This window comes from Numenius arquata, chromosome 8, assembly GCF_964106895.1.
Source record: "Numenius arquata chromosome 8, bNumArq3.hap1.1, whole genome shotgun sequence".
Classification (NCBI taxonomy): Eukaryota; Metazoa; Chordata; class Aves; order Charadriiformes; family Scolopacidae; genus Numenius; species Numenius arquata.
The window spans coordinates 12,467,260-12,489,632 of record NC_133583.1 but is presented as its reverse complement, the minus strand read 5'-3'; the positions used below and the strand labels follow the sequence as shown (position 1 = coordinate 12,489,632).

General features: G+C 52.0%; 1 protein-coding gene across 3 annotated transcripts in view; it reads left to right on the top strand.

The window, feature by feature from the left end:
- Nucleotides 1–21,004, top strand: part of PLXNA1 (plexin A1) — a 102,780-nt gene extending 81,776 nt beyond the window's left edge. The window contains exons 22-31 of one of the 3 annotated variants that reach the window (XM_074152553.1): nucleotides 2,700–2,766; nucleotides 7,464–7,610; nucleotides 8,302–8,461; nucleotides 9,042–9,145; nucleotides 9,613–9,709; nucleotides 10,415–10,605; nucleotides 11,520–11,689; nucleotides 13,440–13,652; nucleotides 17,280–17,430; nucleotides 20,909–21,004. In XM_074152553.1, the coding sequence (XP_074008654.1) occupies nucleotides 2,700–2,766; nucleotides 7,464–7,610; nucleotides 8,302–8,461; nucleotides 9,042–9,145; nucleotides 9,613–9,709; nucleotides 10,415–10,605; nucleotides 11,520–11,689; nucleotides 13,440–13,652; nucleotides 17,280–17,430; nucleotides 20,909–21,004 (1,396 nt within the window). Of the gene's footprint in view, nucleotides 1–2,699; nucleotides 2,767–7,463; nucleotides 7,611–8,301; nucleotides 8,462–8,963; nucleotides 9,146–9,612; nucleotides 9,791–10,414; nucleotides 10,606–11,519; nucleotides 11,690–13,439; nucleotides 13,653–17,279; nucleotides 17,431–20,908 lie in introns of all 3 variants that reach the window. The other 2 variants (XM_074152551.1, XM_074152552.1) reach the window with 2 other exon arrangements.
- Nucleotides 21,005–22,373: the final 1,369 nt, after the last annotated feature.

Below are 22,373 nucleotides of genomic sequence, written 5' to 3'. Positions count from 1 at the left end.
CGAGGTCCCCTGGCCAGTACCTTGCTTGTGCCTCCCCAATTGATATTTAACAAGGAGACTTTGTTCTTTCTGTAGTCACGGTACGGAGCGAGCAGTGCTGAGGGCTGTGCTTCTCCATCCTTCTGATTAGCCCTGCTGTTGGGTGTGACAGTGTGCTTACCACCCCCAGGGCAACTGGATTAACATTGATCTAACTGGGAAGAGCTGTTATTTATTTATTTTGTTATTGGATAATTCCCCTGGTGCTGTGGCATCTGGCTCTATCGCGGATAAAGACAAGCATCCTCTGGAGCCTGGGTGGTGACACTTCAGATGAGTGGTACAGGCTTGTCTGTGAAGGACCTGGTCTGGGGCTGGGGAGGATGGCTGCTGAGTAGCTTCAGTCCACCCCCCTCCCTGGCTTTCTCCCCACATCCCTTCTCCCTTTTTTCTTCCCCTTGATGGATTTATCTTCCCTGGAGGGCACAGGAGGGCTTCTCTCCTCTGGAGGCTCAGGTATTACCATCCCCTAATGGTGTAAGGAGACCTGTGCTATCCCAGGGAGGACAAAAAGGGCTAAGCCCCATTAGCACAAGAGAAAGCCTGGGATGGCACTATACAACCCTGAGTCAGCTTGGATAAACTCTGGGAAAGTGGATTTCCTACCCCAGCCATCTGGCTATCGGGAACTGCTCCTGGCCCATCTGCTGGGCATGGTGTTGCCATTGGGCAATGGGACTCCTCCTGGTGGCTCTGGAGTTCAGGTTCCTTCTGGGTTTTGTCTCTTGAGTCAACCCGTTTGTGACCATTCCCCTGGGGCAACAGGAATGCAGCCACGTTCATGAGTTATTAGTATTGCTTGTGCTTTCAGGAGCACCTATGTTTGCAGGTGGCTGATCTGATGATTAATGGGTGGATAAGCTGAAGAAGCCTAACCAGAGAGGGCTGGGGGACTGGCTGGCATTTTTACTTTGAAGGGAGTTAAAGCCACTTTAAAAATAACGGATGTATTAAGAGGAATTTTAATCTTACAGCAACGAGAGCAGGCTGTGGTGCAGAGACAGGCAAGTTAAGCTGCCCTTGTAGGGCTGCACAGTTCACCTGGGTCCTGTGTCACCCTCAGCTCCCTCCATGCCAGGCTGTCCCTCTCCTCTGCTGGTGTGGCATGTCCTAGCTGCAGTACCACCACTCCGAGGTCCCCATGTCCTGTTCAGACCCACCATGTCTCATACCCATCCTTCAGGATCCTGCTCTCCCGCTTGTGCACATGATGCACAATGATGGTCCCAAACAGACACAGATGACTCCCCTGGACCTTTCCTGCCATGTTGCTTTGGAGCACGATGGCATCTGCATTTGAACCATGCTCTAGGGAACTAGGGGCAATACATAGGCTTTCTCAAGGTGGTTTTGGCTACTTCCTTCAACTGCATCTCCAAAAGCTGGGGAGGCACAGCTCCATTTTTAAATTCTTTTTGGAGCAGGTGGTTGCAGCATCATTCACTGCAAACTCCTACATCACCACCCCACTCCAAGGAGACACACAGAGACCTGGGATTTCCACCATGCAGGCAGGGAAGGCTTAAATCCTAAGCCTGGCACAGTGTCTTTGCACAGTGCTCCAAAGGTACATGGGAAACAGCTTAAGCTTCCAGCCACTGCTCTTACTCCTTCCTCCTTTAATCCTCTTGGGTTTGGCTGACTTAGTACTGGGGATGTTTCACCAAAAACGTATTGTGATCAAAGTCTCCAGACCTAAATCCAGCAGTGGCTTTAACCAAGGCCACATGCCAGTGGATCTGTGCCCTCTCTCTGTGTTGCAGGGCTCTGCATCCCTGCCCGAGAGCCACCCAGATCCAGTCCCAAGGGTAAGAGCACATAGAGAAGCGAGGGTGCAGAGTGTGGCCTCCTAAAGCTTCACCATCACCACCACTAAGTGCCAAGAACCAGGTGTCCTCTCTCTCCTTCAACAGTTCTTATGAGCAGACCTTGCACAGGCTGCCAGAGAAAACTCGTTATTCCTCTGGTACTGGTGATGATTGTCCTCTTGTTCTACTGGGCTTTGAGGCTGTAGAGATTAAGGGCTACTTTGGGGGTTGCAGGGAAGTCAGCAGCAAGTCCCAGGTGGGGAGATGGGCTTCCAGCTAGATCAGGCACTTGATGATGTGAGAGGAGGTGCTCCTGTCATGGGAATGTGGGTCAGAATCTGACTTTGCCTTGCAGCCTCAACTCTTCCCTTCAAGTTGTGCTTTAACTGGGGAGCTTCAGGTAGGTTTGGTGACATTTCCTTGGCTTAGGTGTCTCTGACAGTCCCTCCTGTGGAGGGAGCTGCCTGGTTCCAATGGGACACAGTGGAAGAAACAAACTTTGCTGAAGTAGAAGGTACCAGGGAGATGCAGAAAGCTGGTCATCCCCTGGGCGAGACTCCCCATGGGACAAGGTCATGCTCGGCTCTCTCTGTTTCTCCAAATATGCTGGAGACCAACTTGCTTCTCCCTCCTGGGTGGCTGCTGTGGCTCAGCCTTGTGGATGGGCAGGCTTTCCACTAGAGCTTTTGCTGCCTGCTTGTGCCCCTTTGCTTTGAGGCTCCTGTCTTTCCAGATGTGACCTTTTAAAGCCAAAAATGATTTAGCCACGGTCCAAGGCTGAGGGGGAAATGGGTGAGATCAGAGACCTTTAATATCCTCTGCTGACAGCTTTGCTTTCTGACTTTCTTACAGAACGGAGTCAGTGGCAGAGAAGATGCTGACGAATTGGTTCACGTTTCTGCTGTACAAGTTTCTGAAGGTGAGTTTGGGAAGGGATGGCAACCCCGTGTGGGCAGGGAGGTGGTTCCTGCCTTGCTGGGATGGGCAGCGTGGTACCCAGAGCCTGGGCCGATGTGTTCCTGAGTGCTGCTGCTCCCTCCCAGAGCAGAGATTGCTTCCCAGGCCTCTGTTCCCATCCTGTGTTTCTGAGATGTGATTAGTGATTCTGGGCCTCCTTTTGGGGAAATAGCTGAGATTGAGAAATGAAATCCAGATCAGGATTGCTTAATGCGTAGTGGGTTTGGGATCTTCTTAAAAACAGTGCCTGGAGAAAGGATAAATCTGAAGCAACTCAGCCGAGTTTTGAATCCCTTTGGAGTGGTACCCATTTCTCCCTCCTTGCCTCTGCTTGTGTAACCTGGGAGGAAAAAGCCTCGGGAGCTGGTCTTTCTGTAGACATGACTGTGATCGGAAGATATTTCTGCCTGTTTGAGCTGTAGTTTGATGTGCTGCACTCTTCATGTAACGCTGCTGCTTTTCCTTCATCTCTTTGACACTGATGCTCCCTGGTAGGGGAATTGTTTCCCCCAGGCATCTCCACTTCTGCTGCTGCTTCTCCTCCAAAAGGTACCCTCCAAGGGGATGGATGCCCTGTGGGGCCTGTTGGGATAGGGACACAGCTCTCTCCACCGCACACGCACAAAGGTGCAGAGCCTGTTAGCTTGAATTTGCCTTTTTCCCCAATTTCATCAGGGTAGCAGAAGAGGATGCCAAAGTGTAAGGGGCTGTTTTTACCACTGGTTCATCCAACCCATATCAAGAACATTTATTCCATCAGCACCCATGCTTCCACCTGCTAGAGCTGCACCAGCGGCCGTGTGGGTTACACAGCCCCAGCTCCAGCCTGTGGACCCCCGGCTCGGTCCTGCTGCTGCTTCGGGATGACACCAGCGGGGTGAATGGCGCCTGCGGTCCTGCCGCTGGTTTGTCAGTCAGCAGAGCCATTTCTTGGGATCCTTCCTGGCGTCAGCACAGCGAGGCTGGGTGGCACGCAGCCGTTTTTGTGGGATTTCATCCCTCATTAAGATAAAGAGAGTTTGAACCATTTCCAGCCAAGAGATGAGAGCAAGCAAGAGTCTGTGCAGAACTCAAGTGATCGTCAACGAGAGGTGATTTATAATATCACTTACACGCACTTGGCTTTTTGCCTCCATCGAGGGATAGCCTGTATCTATAAAAATCTAACTGTAGCGTGCAGTGGAGATTGCCTTCCAGGGGTGGGAGAGGAGAAAAGCTGTGCTGTTCATGGAGAGATGTCAAACCTCCTGATACCTCTTTGGGCTGGGGCTTTGCTCAGCGGGGCCACCCTCTGCCCCTGCAGTGGCAGTGCCCGGTGGGATCAGGTACAATGTGCCCGGTGGGATCAGATAGGACGCTGGCAGATGGCTCTTTGGGCTCTGCAGGGTTGATGGGACAAGCAGGTGTAGCTCTTGCTGTGGATAAACTCCCTCAGCACTCCTTGAAGTGGACAAGGTTGTGCATTGGCTGAGCAAAGCGCAGGACACAGCCTTAAATGCCCATGGTGGCATTTGGGGACATTGCATTCATGTGCGGGACCTGATGCCCTTGGCCTGTTCCTGTGGGCAGGTCATAGGGCACCTTCACCTCCTTCAGAAGCTGTTTTGGGCTATTTCATGTGCCCTGGGATGGAGGCAATTTATAAAGTCCTTGGCTAAGACATGGCTTTGGCAATGGAAATCACCTCCAGTCTCTGGGTGGTAGCAGCAGGAGAGAGAAGTCTGATCTAGATGTACCATTACAGCAGGAACGTATGTCGAAGGCTTGGACAAACCTGCTGGCTGTGAGATTGTTACACTGGGGATCATCTCCCTGGGGAAGTGGTTGAAACTCCATCACTTGAGTCGCTTGAGTTAGAAGAAGGCTTGAGGATGCGCTCATAGCCTCTCCTGGGTCAGCCCCACCAGAGGAGACCCACAGGGCTGTTTCCGTCTTGTCTCCTGGCAGTGAGGATCACAGGTGGCATCAAAAGCAGGAGAAACCCATGGAGTAGATGGAGAGGTATCACAGCAGACAGTTTGCCAGCAGGGAAACATATGCCTTGCACCAAGCTGCGGTAATTGTGCATGTAAATGAGGCAGGCGGACGTGTGCCCAGCTGCCAGATCAGCTCTCGGCGAACCTGCCCGGAGCAGGGCTGGGTGCTCGGCATCGTGCGGCCGTGATGTGCGGGGGTGAGGGATGGGACAGGACAGCAGCCCCTGCCCAAGGCCAGCAGCGTGGGGAGCCAGCGCGGGCTGGCGCTTTCACAGGGACCCTGTAATAGCATTTATCAGACTCTTAATGAGACACCCTGGGGAAAGGGAGAGGGATAAATCAAGACAAACGCTGAAAAATGCAAGATATTAGGTGCCTGATGAGCTAGATCTAGTCAATAAGACAGTTTGAGCGTTGGCTGGCTCGCCTCAGTCTGCTCCCCATGCACCGACACAGGCGTGGATGTGCCATGCGTGGGGGTGTTTGCAGTCACCCTTCTCCAGCTTGGGTCACATGGAGAGCCCCCCAAAACTCCCGTTGCTCAGGCCCCCAGCAGTGAGCAAACTGCATCAGAGCTGGCAGCGGTGGTCATGGCTGTGTTTGGGGGGCAGGTTGCCCTCCATCAACCTGCGGAGCCGCCCGTCCCCATCTCAGCGGTCCCTGCCTGTATCTCACCTGATGGAGATCACGAGATCATCCTGGGGGAGCTGCCTGGCAGTGGTTTCTGTGATTCCTGTTCATTTTGGTGATCTCTGTCAGGGACGAGCATTAAACCATCCTCATCTGTAGTGGCTCAGTGGGCTGTGACCCACGGCAACATCTTGGCCCAGATCCTTGAGAGCCAGTGGGGACAGTAAGGTTGAGAGTGCAGTTTGGGATTTTAAGGGTAGGACTCACATTTAGGACAGGTGGGGAAGCCGAGCTGTAACATGGAGGATGCGCAGACTCAGGGGGACAGGGCAGAGGAGCTGTTTAGGTTGACATTAGGGTGCCCAACAGGTCAGGAGACCACCTTTCTTGGTGGAGATCCCCAGAGGTGGGCGCAGAGCTGCAGACAGCGGGGCAGCAACTGTGCCTTATGCGGAGAGGGGAAATCTGTGGGCTGAGGCAGGAGCAGCCATGCCAGGTGTGAGCAGGAGTCCTGCTCCGAGCTGTCCTCCATCCACACCACTTCCGCAGGCTCGGAAGTTTTACAAGGAGATTTTACGAGCCACTGAAAGAAGAAACTCCCAGTTTTTCTGCCGCAGTTGGAGGGATGGGTTTGGGGTGCCGTGGGAGTCCCCGGGGACTCACTGCCCTGTGGCCAGCCTGGTGCTCCCGCTGTGCCGGGCAGCCGGTAATGCGCAGCGTAGCACCCACCTTGGGGCTCTCACTTTTCTAAGCTGACTTAATGAAGCCAAGTTTGCAAATGAAACATAATTTCAAAGACAGGCATGTTGTCGGAAGGTCTGGGGATGATGTATGCCTGTTCCTGCTCGTTAGCAGCTGTCTCTTTAATTACCGCAGATGCTAACGAGATGCTAACAGCATATGGTGACAGAGAGAGCAGTCGCACTTTGCACCAAAGTACAATTTATTTGTGAGGTGGGAGGGAGGGAGGGGCGAGGACCGGTGGGGTAAAATCTGCTGGTACTTCTTCCTGTCCTCTCTGCTCCCATCATACCCTTTTTCCCCTTAGGGCTAATGTCTGTATCTGGAAGGACTCATTGGGATGCAGCTCAGGGGAGAGATTTGGGCCCTGAGTGATAACGGGGTGTTCGTTTCCAGCCCTCCTATGCCAATTCATGGCTCCAGGCTGGTTGGTGTCTCCAGTCTTGAAGGGTCCTTTGCTATTTCTGGGTCATTGCAGTTCTAGCGTCTTTGGGGGAAGTATCTGGTCCAGTTTCCCTCTCCCTTCCTCCCACCTGGAGATAGAAGCTGATGTGACTCTGGCTGGTGGCTAGAGCTAGCTCTGACTATAGGGGTTTGACACTGGGGACATGTAGGTGGCAAATGGTTTAACTGTAGGTAACCTTATTGTCTGGTCCCTTCCATCAGCTGGAGACTCAAGAGTAGGGTTGTCAGTGAGTTGCTCTGTTGCTTTTCCTTCCCAGTGGACCTGGCTGGCTGTGCCCAGCTGTCACATGGAGAAACTTCCTGTCACCTTCTCTCATGTGAGACTGGGCTCCTGGCAGATGCCAGAACTGCTTTGTGATTCCTGGGCAAGAACCACCAGGCTATCCCACTGCAGCATGCTCTTTCCAGTCCTCAGGTGCTTCTCTTGGCTGGGCCAGCTGAAAAGATAGGCCATATCCCATACACAAAGTCCCCACACCCAACCTACTCTGCACTAGCCCTGAATTTTACCTTTTTAGCTCATTTTTGGCCTGTAGAATGAGCAGAATTCACTGGGGAGTGTCTGGAAACTCCAGGAAGCTGAGCCTAGGGATTGATAAACAAGGGGACAACCTCCAGCAGCCTTGAATGGAGAGAATGCGTTCCTCCATGAGATGAGTTTTACCATGACCCCCCTTCCTTGCTGTCTTGAGCAAAGGCTGGAGACTCTTTGTAAAGCCACATATGGGGCTCAATGCTGCAAGGACACAGCAGGCTTCTGACACGGTGGCGGTTCTTGAAAGGCAAAGGTGGTGTCCAGCACCTTCTCACCCCTACTTCTCCCTCTCCTCCATCCACTGTTCTGCAGGAGTGTGCCGGGGAACCACTCTTCATGCTCTACTGTGCCATCAAGCAGCAGATGGAGAAGGGACCCATTGATGCCATCACAGGAGAGGCTCGGTACTCCCTCAGTGAAGACAAGCTTATCCGGCAGCAGATTGACTACAAAATGCTGGTCAGTACAAGCAGGAGCCTCACTGGTACTGGTGCTTAACTGGAACTGCTAGGTCCAGCTATATAACAAGATCTTGGAGGCACCCAAATTACTGTGCAGGGAGTGGTTTGTCTCTTTTCTTTCTTCTCCAGTGTCCCTGGGGTGCCTCTTATCCTGTCTGTGTGGTACCAGTCTCAGCTAGGGTCAGATTTGGGGCCTTTGCGTGGCAAGGCGTGCTCTTGCCATGGAGCTGAGAAAGCCAGGCATGAACTGAATCCCCCTCTGTGCCTGTCCCGACAAACCCCACGGCCCTGACAAATGCAGGGACAGAGATGCTGTTGAGTATGTGCTATCTGGAGAATATATGAGGAGAATATATAAAGTGTCCTCCATGTGAGCCATCTTCTCTGACCAGCTGAATGATAAGCCATGTTCTTCCCCTGACTGAGCCTGCAGCTGGTGCTTCACCACCTCCATCTCCACTGACACTGTGCTACCTTTCTGCGAATAGTTGGAGATTTGGGTATTGGGGAAGAGAGGTGGGCAGAAAAGGAGAGCAGGAATATGCCACATGGCTGCACCTCTGCAGCTGACCAGGAGGTGAGAAGACATGGCCTGTAGACAGCTGTAGCCCCGTGTCATTGGACCTGCCTTTGCAGCCAGTGTGTAACATCCTCTCACTCAAGTCTTTCTGCCCTTCTGTGCTGTGCAGACTCTCAACTGCGTGAACCCTGAGAATGAGAATGCCCCGGAGATCCCCGTCAAGGTGTTGAACTGCGACACCATCACGCAAGTGAAGGAGAAGCTGCTGGATGCTGTCTACAAGGGGGTGCCCTATTCCCAGCGACCCAAAGCCGGAGACATGGACCTGGGTAAGAGAGAGGTGAAGCACTTCCCTGTGGGGAGCAGGGATGTGACCAAGAGCAGAAGTGCCAAAAAACCTGTTCAAGGCAGGGAAATCCATCTCTCCTACAGGAGAGGGGTCCTGGCAGGACCAGAGCATTTGTGCTTGCACTTTTGCTGTGCTGGTGGCAGTGACTGTGTATGAGGATCCCTGGCATGAGAGTGTGGCTCCTGCCAGTAGAGAGGGATGGGGAGAGGATCCTCCTCGGCTCTGGCTGTGGTCTAGATTGCAGTCCTGAGGTGGCTGAGGTCCGAGGCGGCCAGCAATAGTTGAAAACAATGTTAATAGTCCTGTTCTTAAAGCAGGGGCAGGAGAATGAAGAAGAGGGGAGCAAAGGAAACAGTCACCAGGGTCAAATTGATGCTGTCTTTCCTTAAGTACTTAGAAACAGCTTTTGCCCAAAACAATATTGACAGTCATTAGTCCTGGGGTTCAAAAAGTGGTGGGAGGGTTCTTCTGTTGATGCACAGATTGTGCTCCTACCCTCACCTTGGCTTTGTGCTCCAAGACCCCCACTAACCACGGGCCCTTCTCCCTCATGGGGACAGAGTGGCGGCAGGGCAGGATGGCCCGGATCATACTACAGGACGAAGATGTCACCACAAAGATTGACAATGACTGGAAGAGGCTAAACACCCTGGCCCACTACCAGGTAAGGATGTCTGTGGTGCAGAGCACTGAGCGGTCACCAGCTGCTTTGAGCTTGAGCATCTCTTCTCCCTGCTCATACTGGTCAGGGCCTGGGCTTGGCTCTCTAGACCAGGCTGCTTGTGCAGGTGCATGGCCAGGAGGTCTGCAGTCACTTTCCTGTGTGGTCCCCATGTTTATGGTCCTTCCGTTCAAGGAAGCACTAAACAGGCCATCTTCAGGACTCATTGAGGCTGTTTTCTGCTCTGACTTTACTTTGCAATTTTCATGCCAAGGTTTCTGGTGTGTTCCTGTTCTGACCCCTGCCCCTGGTCTGTCACAGGGGTGGATATGTAGGTCTCCTTTACCGGAGACGGATGTCCCTGGGGTGGGGTGCAGTGTAGCTTCATCCCTCCTGGGCTGGTTTCTCCCTGCTGTGGGGCTGTTCCTTCTGTGCCTCTCACAGCCTGCTTATGCCATCTCTGCCCCCAGGTGACGGATGGCTCCTCTGTAGCCCTGGTGCCCAAGCAGAACTCAGCGTACAACATCTCCAACTCCTCCACCTTCACCAAGTCCCTCAGCAGATATGGTGAGCGCGCAGGGGCATCCTCCACTGTGCTGGCAGGGGAGGCAGCACCGGGCTGGGCTTGCAGACCAAGGCACGGGGCAGGTGATTGTAACTGTGGCTCATGTGAACAAGGTCCTCCAAACCCCTGGGTCTCCTGCACCATGCTATTTGTTCTGGTGTCAGAGCAGGAGCAGATGCCCTCAGAGCCATCTCTCTTTGCAACATGTCAGACTCAGGGGAGAAAGACGTGTCAGATGGCTGCTGCTAAGGGATCCCCCTCCCTTTTATTCCCCTGAAATCTAATTAAAATAGACAGAGAGGCACTTTGCACTTAAATGAGCGGAGTTGAGGACTCCAGCAAACGTGCTGGCAAGTGTCCTTCAGCGTTGGTTTGGAAGGGAGTAGTATGGTCAGCTCAGACTGACACAGGAGGTGTCTGTGATCCTGGCACTTGTGTGCTGGGAATAGGACAAGCTTTTGCAGAAACCCTCCATGATGGTCCCAGCCCCTGTACATCAGCCAGGCTTTTATGTGGCCTGACAGGCTGTGAGGACAGTCCCGGCGGAGCTCCCAATCCATGGTGAATGCAGAGGCTGGATCCCAAAGCTCCTGTTCAATAGCTGTGATGCACCCTGAAGTCACAGTGGAGGGAAGGGGGACAGAGGGGCTGGCGGTGAGGTGGAAGTGGGCAGGGTCCGAGTGTCCCCTTGTGCTTGGTGCTTGCAGAGAGCATGCTGCGGACAGCCAGCAGCCCCGACAGCCTGCGCTCACGGACCCCCATGATCACCCCTGACCTGGAGAGCGGCACCAAGCTCTGGCACCTGGTGAAAAACCATGACCACATGGACCAGCGGGAGGGTGACCGGGGCAGCAAGATGGTCTCTGAAATCTACCTGACCCGCCTGTTAGCCACCAAGGTATGGCACGGACACACAGAACTGCCGCCTGGCTTTTCAGATCTGGATGGGGAGGAGTAGTGATTTGGGTTGTTCAAAAGTGGTAAACACTGCTTTTTCAGTAGCCTTCTGCTTCAGCACAGGAGGAGCTACCCTCTCTCTTTGTCTTTGGGCTTTCCTGAGCTGGAGGTGATGTTTTTGTGTGTCAAAACTCTCAGTGAATATCCCTTGAGTGGATTTTCCTATTTACTTTTTGCACCTTTTGTTGTTTTTGCTGTTCCCTGTGTCCTTGAGCAGCTGCTGGACTGCAAAGCAGAGATGCCCTGGGGCAGGCGCCTCATCCCCTTTGGTGTTTGGGATAAAGCTGCAAAATCAGTGATGTGGGAAGGGTAATTACCCAGGGCATTTGGCATTGCAGTGGGTTTCCATTCTCTCAGCACATACAAAACCGTTCTTAGTGCTGAGCCGGGTGCTGTGTGTCTGAGATGTCCCCAGAGAGGAGCGGAGGGCTGTGCTGAGGGCACTGGCTCAGGATTACAGGGTCTGGGCTCAGCCATCTCCCCTGTGACTTGGCTCCCTGCCTCATGGGACAAGGGCTTGCTCAGTGATGTTTGTCTTCAGGTCTTGGGTACCCTAATGGGACCCAAATAAAGACCATGATATGATGTACATCTACTTGGTTTTTGCTTTGTATGGTGTTTTTATTTGTATGCTTTTAGCATGCCAGATCATGCAGTGAAGGAGATATCACTGCAGTGTCTGTTTCCCAGTATAAACCACTGAGAACCAGTAGAGTTACACAGACTGTACTGTGCTGCTTTTCCAGGTGCTAGGAACACAAGTGAAACCAGTTTAAAGCCCAACCTTTGCTTAAAGGCTCGTCTCAGCTGGCACTGGGTGTTGCTGAGCCACTCTTCTCTCTTTCTCCTCCTCAGGGCACCCTGCAGAAGTTCGTGGATGACCTGTTTGAGACCATCTTCAGCACAGCACATCGTGGGAGCGCGCTGCCCCTCGCCATCAAATACATGTTTGATTTCCTGGATGAACAAGCTGATAAGCATCAGATCAACGATTACGATGTCAGGCACACCTGGAAGAGTAACTGGTAATGGAGAGGGCCAGTGGGATGGAGGAGGGGTTGATATCGCTATCACAGCTAGCGATACTTCCTACCCCTCCCACAGAGAGCAGAAGTATGTCCCTGGAAATGATCCAGGACAAGAGAGGCCCATATCTCTGTGTTTTGGGGGTGGGTAAATCCCTTGCATGCCTTCCTGCAGCAGAAAAAATCCCAGGAATGCAGGGTTCCTTCAGTGCTTCCATCCCCAAATGCCGGGCACCATGCTTCGTCGGACGGCTGGAGTCAGCCGAGGACTTCAGCGGTTCTGTTCCCATCTCACCTTGAGCAAACACTGCTCGGGCTTCTCCATCCTCCGGGCTCCTTCGGAGATGCCAGCCCCAATTCTTGTCTCACCTGTCCTAAAGGTGTTTCAATGCTCCCAGCTATCGCTCAGCCAAGCGTGCCCTAACAAAGTCAGCGTAAAGCCGCGTATGCATCCCCCATAAGCTTGCCCGCAGAGCCAGCCCATTGGCTCTGCTAATTGCTCCCTGAAAAGCGGGGTGGAGCAGCTGATGAGACCTCCGTCAGTGCCTTGCTTGGGCCAGGGCTCGAGCAGGCGTTGGCTCCTGCTCCCCAGCCCCCCCCTCGGCATTTCTCTTTTCTGCTGCCTCACTGATTTCATCTCTCTGATCTTGCTGTTACTGGAGACGGGTACGTACATTCCCGTGTCTGGCATTTGTTAAATGGCAGCCAAATTGCTTTTGTATAGTTCAGTAACTGTTGGCAATTAGCAGGGCAGGAAAAGAAACATTTTTAAATGGAGATGTGAGAGCGCGGAAGTGCTTGGAACTGATTTATAACTTGGCTTTCTATATTAAAAGAAGGAGCGAAAGGCAAGGAAGGAAAAAAAAGCCCCGCTCCGCAGGGGCTGGGCATGCAGGCTCCTGCATACTAATGCTTGTGCTTATCTCTGGGCGCTAATTCGATGTGTGGAGCTAATTTCTTGAGGCTATTCCCTTCACAAATGAAATATGTACATGCACCCGGTACCCTCATTAGGAAAGTCCTGGGGAATGAAGTGTGTTTTGTCTAAGATAAAAGAATTCGCCGGGTGTTGGTGCTGAGGGATGACAGAGCGGAGTGGCTTTCTGATGGGGGGAGACCTTGAGATACTCCTGGGAGAGGAGAGGGGTGGCAGGATTGGGAAATGGAGCCATGGAGAGTAGCACGTGTGTCAGTATGCAATAAACATCCCGTCAGTGGCTGGCCAGGAGACCCACTGTCTCCACAGCTGAGAGCTTCATTTCCAGCATCTGAGGCTGCCTAAATTCTTCTCTGGTGTTAAATGTGCTAATGAGTCCCTTGAGGAGTCCAGTTAACCCCCTCCTCCTCCATGGTAGATGTGTGAAATGCCACACAGCACCATAGGCGGACTTATTGATGCGAGAGAAGGGGACTGTGCCAGCTTTGACCCGTGGGCTTAGCAACGGCTCTTCAGTATGAGTGGATCCTTGGAGAAACTGCAGATCTGTGCTTCCCTTTAGAGATATTGGCAGCGCTGAGGAATTTCTCCACAGAGAGCTGTGGCGCTATTGGGGTGAGCAGAGGAGGTGGTATTGGAATGGAGCAGAGGGGAACGGCCATTTACCCCAGGTTTTTTGCATTCCTGGGGCGCTGGGAAAAGCATTCTGTCCAATTCTGGGTCATGGGGAGCTCCTCCTCTGGAGATGTGTATGCGCTGGCTGCCATGTGGGGCTCGGATCAGGTGCTGATTTCTGTTTCTTTCTTCCCTCAGTCTACCTCTACGTTTTTGGGTGAATGTGATTAAGAACCCCCAGTTTGTGTTCGACATTCACAAGAACAGTATTACTGATGCCTGCCTATCCGTGGTGGCTCAGACATTCATGGACTCCTGCTCAACTTCTGAGCACAAGCTAGGAAAAGACTCTCCCTCGAACAAACTACTGTATGCCAAGGACATCCCCAACTACAAGAGCTGGGTAGAAAGGTGAGTAGACTTGGCAATAGCTTCTTGTGTCACCGATGACTTAGAGTGGATGTACGTGGGTGTGGGGACTTGGGTCATTGGGAGGACTCCTCTTGGCAGCTGTCTGAAGAGGGATCATATTAATGCTTGTGGAAGGTGATCCCTCTCATTTGAGAGATGATGCTTTCTTGTGATTGTGTCCTGGAATTAGTTTGCAATAACTGTTTGACAGAGCTGTTTATGACTGAAGGGGTACTAAAAGCAACCTCCACTTTTAGGTTGTCTGATGTTTTCTGTTGTAAAAACTTGGTCTGTGCTAGGGAATTGCTAACATCTCCCTTGATTGCTTTCGAAGAGCAATGAGAACTCAGCCCTGGACTTGAGAAGTGCCTTTTTTGTACCATGACAATACACGCAGGTTTTGCTGAAATGGTTGAAAATTACCATTTCTCATCTCTCATCCATCTGTACATCTCACCTGGGATCCTGATGAGAGCACATGCTCTGAGGCAGTGCTGTCACTGTGCCGAGGAGCAGGGAGGGGAGCAGGTCCCCTGACTCCTTCCGACACCCTCCACGTTCACTGTTAGCTGATGAGAGACATCCTTCTGTCCCGCTGAATTAATGCAGTGTTAAAGGTTCAGGGTTTGAATGCTACTGATTGCAAATTGATGCGCTCAGGCATAATGCTGTGTTTAGCTTTATCCTTTCGGGAGAAAAACCTAGGAGATGTCCTCCAAAGCCCTCCAAATAGAGCTACTGTTAAAATGTTGCTGTGTGGCAAAGTGGGCCTTCATCAAGCTTAAAAAATGGCAGATTGCAGGTTGCTCATGCAACTTTCCCCTTGTGCTGATATGCTGTGCTATAGATTATGCTCCTTTTTTAAAAAAAAAAAAACTGAAGGCCCTTCCCTCTTCTCAGCATCTAGACCAGATACGGAATGAACCAAATGAAAGATGTCCAGGCAACAATAAGCATCATATTCTCTAGTTTGCAAGTGTGGGACTTTGTAGCCTAAATCATCCTTTGGATACTCGCTTGTACACGGTTATTTTTGTTGCACATTGGCATGCCCGGTGTTTTGCAGGCAGGTACAAAGACAAGCTTCTTCCCTTGAGGAAGACAGGGCTTGGATCAGAAGAAAAGATGCCCCTGAAATGTGATGGCTGAGATGAGAGATGAGCTGCTTGGGAACAAGAGAAATTTCTTTGCGGGGGGCTAGAGGGGGCTTTGGAGTGGGGTCTTGTAGGAACATCACAAACTTCATAAGGTGAATTTCTCTGACCTTGCCATCTCTGTGACAAAAATATTCAGCTCTGTGTGTGCCCGGAGGAAAAAAAGGTATAAAACCATTCCAGAGTGAAACATTGGTCTAGACATGCTGTGTCCTGGGGGAGGAGACAAGAGATCTCACTGGTGACAGATGTTCCTGCCATCTCTTACTGCTGGTATGGTCCCAGAGGCAGCCGAGCAGGGGGCAGAGCTGCCCCGTGAAGGGTGCGACTGCGTCTCCCACCATTCCTCTGCTGCAGGGATTTATGACATAATCGGCATTTCTGGCTTTTGGCACAGTTATTGTCACAAAGCTTTGCAGAGGCAGAATGAGAGCGATGCGTGGGCGGCTGAGTGGGACTGCTAGTCCCAACAGCAGGTCTGCCTGTCGCTGTGTTTCAGGCACCAGCTGAAAAAAGGGCATCCTGCCAGTCTGAGGCAGGAATAGCAACGATAAAGGGCTTGGGAGGTGGGGAGCCTGGGGAAACCCAAGGGGAGTGCCGCTGGGATCATGGCTGTGGTAGGTGTCGTCTGGAAATGGTAGGTGTGACTGGGATCTTGGTCCACAGGAGTTGTGCACACTTGTATTGAAAAATGATGGTTTCCTGCCATCCTCTGTGTCATGATAAAACTGGGAACATAAAACTGCTGCATGTTACCTGGACGTCTTGTGGCAGCCACAAAGCTTTCTTCTTCAGCACAGTTCCCTTGTACGTTCATCTCCCATGAGTCCCGCCCCACAGGAGCTTTCACCTATGGCATTAAAGGGTGTCCAGGAGGATCTCTATGAGTTTTCTTTGCTAATCAAAGCTGGCTGGAGCTGAGAAGGTTGGGTGTATTGTCCCTAATATTCCTCAGCACAGGTAGAAGTAATGTCAGCTTTAGGAGACATCATTCTGGGGGTGATCTCTCTAGTGGCATAGCAGATCTCTTGATGCCTCACCCCAGACCACTGCTCTCTTGGTAGCATCCAGGAAATCTCTCACATCACTTTCTGCGTGTGAACGAGCCTCCTTGTTAAAACTGCCCAAGTATTTTATCACTAGCTGAGTTCAGCGCTGTGGGATGGAGTGGATCCTCATATTTATCTCCTCAAGTGGTCTTGCTGCCATCTGCTCCTATTCAAGTGCTTCAGCCGTGTTCCACCTCAGCATTCAGCTGATGATGCTAATGATGCTAATCACTGTACCAGAAACTTCACTGAGTAGTTTGAGGAATCATGAGGAGTAAAGCAAACCTGGGAGAGTCTGGCACTCTGTATTTCCAGGTGGTGGGAGCAGCCAGGGCTCGTTTGCTGTGGGTAGGACTTCTTTTTTAATAGAGGCCTGTGGACACGACCCTGCTTTCCAAGAGGACCTCAGCACCCAGTCCACTGGTGCATCTGCTTGGTGTAACCCTCCTGCTGCAATGGGATGCTGTGGCTTTGATCTCCCTGGGTTTTGATGAATATCCCATTAGGTGTGCTGTTTTCCCACTATGATTCTGGACCATATAAGCCATGTCTGTGTTTCCCTGTATTTGCTGAGCATATCAGTGAGGCAGCTATGGGATGGAGCTGCAAACCTTAAGGTGTCCTAGCAAATGTAAGGTAGTATCTTGCTGGTAGCAACCATCAGAGAAGGATAAGAAGGCAGGAAAGCACAAGTCATTTGGTCCGGGCATGCCCTAAGACATCAGCTGCCTCCTCTGCTGCCCGGGATCCTTTGATTTCACAGACATGTCTGCAGAACCTTTGTTTTTGCTGAAAATGAAAGGTCCTTGTAGCTTCTTGGTGAGCAGTAGCTTCTGAGCATGGCCAGTGGCAGTGGTAGGCTCTGTTGAATGCCTGTTGCCGAGTAGAATATAACCACACAGGCGTGTGTCGCTGCTAGGGCTGGATGTGAACTTGTCTTGTGTTCACACACCAAGTATTTGAGTGAATGCAAAGGGGCATTGCTGGCTTTAGCGATGCAGCAACCTTAGGAGAACGGTAGCAAAGCCTTATGGATCGCTGCAGGCATGGAGGATTCTGGCGGATGCAGTTTCTTGCCAAAGCATGGCAATGAGTTGGGAAGGAGGAAAAATGTGTGGTTTAGGAGAAGGCGGGAAATCCGTCAGAGCAGTGGCTCCTGGCTTTCCAGCACGGTGAGCTGGGCTGGGCTCAGCACTTTTCCATCATGAGCATGTTCCTAATGATGCTGGCTGCTCCACAGAGTGCTCGGAGACCTTGATGAGCACTGGTGTTATAATGGGTGATCACAGTTAAGTCACCCCTTGGAAGCAAGATACTCTCCACCTTGCCTCTCCAGTGGCTGTTCTCAGGGAGCATCATGGTGGGCACCCATCCCCTTCTGTCTGTCCCTATTTCTGATCCACTTTTCTGTTTCTCCCTTGCAGATATTATGCAGATATAGCTAAAATGCCAGCGATCAGTGACCAGGACATGAGCGCGTACCTGGCCGAGCAGTCGCGGTTACACCTCAGCCAGTTCAACAGTATGAGTGCGCTGCACGAGATCTACTCCTACATCACCAAGTACAAGGATGAGGTAAGAGGTGGCGATGAGGAGTTAAGCCTGGGCTGCGAGCCATGTCCCTTTGGCCTTGTTTTTGCAGTCCCCTGCTTTTTTGTATAAAAAAAGACCCTGTGAAATGTGGGAAAGTCACGTAGTCCGTGTCTGTGCTCGAGCTGGTGGGGAAGGAAAGGCTTGGGAGGCGTGGAGCTGGGTGCTGGTGTAGGCAGCGCTTCATTCCCCATATTTCCTGCAGCAAGTAATGTGGGAAACACCTGTTTTTCTACACATTTGGCACGTGAGCTCTGTGGGGCTGCAGAGTTTGCAGTGTTATCTCAGTGTGCCTCCCCTCCTCGCCTCTCCTATCCGCCGGCGCCGTGGCGGTACCAACACCATGTGATTATACAGGCAGCGCCTGGCTCCGCTCCCCAGGGATGCTAGAGGATGCGGTGGCCTCTTCAATGCTTGCTTTGTGAACATCAGTAAGAGTGGTTAAAAACCCCTCTGTTGTAATTTATACAAATTAACTTTGTAAAGCACCGCTCAAATCCACACCCCGCATCTTTTTATTAAAGCAATAAAATACGTAACTACAGTAAAATATGGAACTATACATATAACATGATAGTATAGGTTTTATTGTCCCAATAAAGCGGACTGACGACTGTTTGAAAGGTGGCTTATTTAGATGACGGAGTGCCAGAACATCTCCTCACTTGGAGAGAGCCAGGAGAGCCGGCCTCTCGCCCACAGGGAGAGGGAACGGAGTCCCTGTCGTACCCTGCAGCAAACCTGAGAGACATCTCCCAGTACCTCTTTGAGATGTGAATTGAGGGAGTCCATGGGCAGGTTGTAGCAGACCTGGCCACTGGATCTATGGACAGCAGTGGGACCACTGTGGTGGCCAAAATCCTTGTGGATCTGGGTGCTTTGCAGGAGTGAGGAGGAGGAGGGTCTGGCTTGCCTACAGGGATGGGAGGAAACCCCAGTGCCTGGGAAGGAGCCATGTGGTGGTCACTGTGTAGCTGGTGGCCATGTACTGATGACCATGCTGGTGGGTCCTCTGTGCCTTTCCCCAGATGGCACATCTGGTAGGCCCCCATAGCTCTGTGTGGTGAGTTGGCCGTGAAGGGTTTCTGGGATTTTACAGTTTGTACAACAGCTCTGTGGCTACCAAGAGAGTGGAAGAGGACCAGTGTGGAGGATCTAGATCTACTGCAGGGCAGCCATCATCCCTCAGCCATCATCAAGTGCTTGCTTCCTCCAGGCTAGAAGTCCTCCAAGCCGTAAATAAATCCTCCGAGCCCTGGGCAAGAGTAGGGAGGGGACTGTGTGGCATTAATGAGCTGCTCTGTGGGGGCATAGGTCCTCTTCTTGCCCACTAACGGCAGCCTGACATCTGTTGAGTGTCTTGCTGTCGCCTGCTCTCCGAGCATCACAAGTGTGTTCACAGCTCTCAGGAACTTCTTTTATTATTTGTAATGGGATTAATAAATCGCAGCTGTTCCCTTTGTTTGTTTTCATTCATTAAGTACAATTATATGCAGCCCGATTGCACCCTCTTTGATGCAAAATGGGAGAGAATAATTTTTCCTGTTGTTCAGTGCAATAATATGCTGTCATTGGCTGTGAATGAAAATCATAATTAATTTTCATTTGGGTACTTGCATCTTGGTAATCAGTGGTCCTGGCTCCTTACAGCAGGTGACAAACCTGGGTGTCTCTCTATGCTTAGCACAGGTTTCCTTTGACTGCATTGTTTCCATAAGGCTGAGATAAAAGAGGAGCAAATGAATGCAGGGGCAGGTTGTGAATCTTTCGACACCTCAGCATCCCCGGCTACACAGCTGTCTCATCGGGAGAGGAGGAGGGTAGGGGGAGTAGGCTCCTCTTCCACTTCTCGGACCAATCTCGTTTGGTTCCAGCTCAGCCACCTTTCAGGCACGTGAGGTATTGATTTCTGCATGAGTGTTGTTATAGTTATTTTATTCCACGTGTAGTGTGATGGCCAACAGTGGCTGCAGAGATGGATGGGTGGGGTGGTGTCCCTGGTGGCAGGTTTTGTGGCAGAATCTATGAGCTCTTGTGGGTCCAGCTGTAGCCCGGGGTCGTTGCTGCCAGGGGAGGTAAATCAGATGTGCCTGGCTCTTGCTGGTGAATTTTCCCCTACTCAGGAGCTGATGCTAGTGCCAAGATGCAGCGTTCCTCCTTCCTTTGGGAATAGTTCCCCATGGGGCATCTCTTACTGCCCCAGCAGGCAGGGACCAGCCTGGTCCTGTCCCAAAAAGCCTGGCAGAGAGCCAGAGCCTGGCGGTGGCCGGAGGCTGCTGCACAGCAGCGTGGTGGATGCTGCACAGCACGCCCCACACGCCACTCCACAACCCGCTGGCGCTGCAGCAGCTCTTAATCAAAGGGAGCTGATTCCCCATTAAGAAGTTACCTGTAGGGCTCCTGATGGACTTTGCCTACCTCCTAGTAAGTCTATTAATTATACAACAGTTTGTTTCCAATTATGCGGCCAATGAAATGGTTAATCAAGTCCCCTTTGACGGATGCCTTGATATTTAATTGCAAAAAATTTGCTCTCTCAACTAGCTCACCCGAGGAGATGAGATTTCTGTCAGGTTTGTTTTTTTTAAATCAGCTTTTCTGCTCTGCTGGCATGATGTTAGTGAGACGAGACTCCTGGCTGCTGGGAGGGCAACTGCCCCTTCCTTTCACATTTCATTACTCCCTTCTCCCTACTCTGAGTAGGGAGTTCTCGTCCTCTACCCTCCCACTGCCACCAGTACTTCCCGGCGCTGGGGCATGGCTGCATCCATCCCAGGGCAGGGGACCATCCCTCCACCCTGTGATCTGTCATCACGGCCAGGAGCTTGTTTAGAGAAAGGGGATTTCAAGGCAGGAAAGTCACCCTCAGATGCCTGTGGGTGCACCCCTTGCACAGGACTGAGGGCTCCCCGCGAGGTAGGTTTTGCTGGTGCATCCGTCTGGTCTTCCCCCCCATCACCCAGTGCTCCCCAGTTGTCCATCTTGGGGAGAGACGACCACTGGCAGCAACTGAAGCCTTGTGGACTTAGTCTCTTTTTGCTCATGGAACATGGCTTGATCGTGGTCCCTGAAATGCAGCCCCCGCTTCCCTAGGACGTTATAGGTTTGTTGGGGTCATGGATGTGATGGGAAGGTGGTGTTGTCTTGGGTTTTGGGTTCACCTTCCCTTTGATGGATGTTCGTTTTCTTCATTTCCCTACGTGCACGTTGGCTTCTTGTTAGTGTCAGGCAGGTCCCTGGTGTTCCTGTAGCCCCTTGGGTGCCCCAGAAGAATCTGTGGGGTGGCAGCACTCAGAGTGGTGTCCTCATGCTTCCTTTGGCCCTTTACTGGCCCTGTTATGGATGGGGATGAACATGCACCGCTTTCCATGCCGTCAATGAGCCAGCGTGGCCATGGGCAACGAGGAGCCACATTGGGTAGGAGGGCATCTCCTCACCTCCTCTTCTCCCTTCTCTCCCCCAGATTTTGGCTGCGTTGGAGAAGGATGAGCAGGCCCGGCGGCAGCGGCTGAGGAGTAAGCTGGAGCAGGCGATCGACACAATGGCCTTAAGCAGCTGAGAAGGCGGCGGTGCAGTGCCAGCATCCCGGGCAGCGGAGGTGGCAGGAGGGAGGGCCGGCCAGTGGCAGCCGTGGGCAGAAGCAGACTTTGGGGCTGGGGCCGGATGGACCTGCAGGAGCCACCACACCTCCGCACGCTTCCCACGAACGAACAAGGAAACCTCGCGCTTTAGCGGAAATAAAACCCAACAAAACAACAAATCCCGACGACAGCAGCAACGTCTATAAAACCCTCTGACACACACAAACCCCCTGATCCAAGCGGGATGCAGCAGGGACCTTACAGAGAGGCGATGCCAGGCAGAGGAGAAGGGGGTCGCCTGCCCCATGGACCCGCTGGGCATCCCTCGCCCGGGCAGAGCCCCTGAGCCCCCAAGGAAGGAGGGTCGGGACCGTGGGGCTTTCTAGGATGGCGTTTGGATGTTGTTGTTACTTTGGTGGAGGGAGGGTGGGTGGGCTCCTGTTTTTACTGTACTTGACTTGCTCTCCCCTCTTTCCCCCCAGCTGTCTGCCCCCTCTCCTCCTCTTCTTCTCTCTTTTTTCTGACTCTTCCCCCTTCTCTCTCTCTCTGGCCTTCTGCCACTAGTGTTATCTGCTATATTTGCACAATTTACATGAGACAGACAAAATTTTTAATTTAAAGAAAAAAAATTATAACAGAAAATGGGAGGGGAAAAAAAAAAAGGTTCTAAATTTTTGCAACAAACTAACAAAAATGGTTTTAAAAAATAAGCTAAAGGACTGATGCTGGGGAGATTTGAGGGTGGGGGCAGTAGGGGTGGGCAGGAAAGGGAGAAATTCCTGAGCTTTGATATTTCTAAAATACGTCCTGTGCCATGTTTTATTTGAATGTTGTTTAGTGCAAAAAAAAAAAAAAAAAAAAAAAAGAAAAAAAAAAAGGTGGGAGTTTTGTTAGCTGAGTAGGTGCTCTTATTTAAATGCTGCTGGAGTGGTTCTGGAGGTCACGATCAGAGAGGAAGGGAGAGATCCCAAGGTTGGTTTTAATTTTCCTGTGGGACTGCCGAAGGTTGGTTGGTGCTTTGTTGAGCTCGTCCTCATTTTCCTGATCCGGTGGCTGCGGGAAGGTCTGGGCAGCGCTGCCCATCCCTGCCTGTCCCGGGATGATGTGGGGCGAGGACGACTGTGGGGGCTTGGGGGCTGTCGGGAGGGTTCGTGGAGAGCCAGCCTGGGTGGGTTGTGGCAGATCCCCTGGTGTTGGAGCAGCCTTAATGAAGCCCCTTTATTTTTTTTCCACCCCCCATCATCTTTTTGTGCTGATGCAGGGGAAGGGACCAGATCCCCGGGGAAAGGGGAGGCAGCTCCTCTGCTTCTCCTGACCAGGATGCCCCCAGCAAACCCCGCTGGGTGA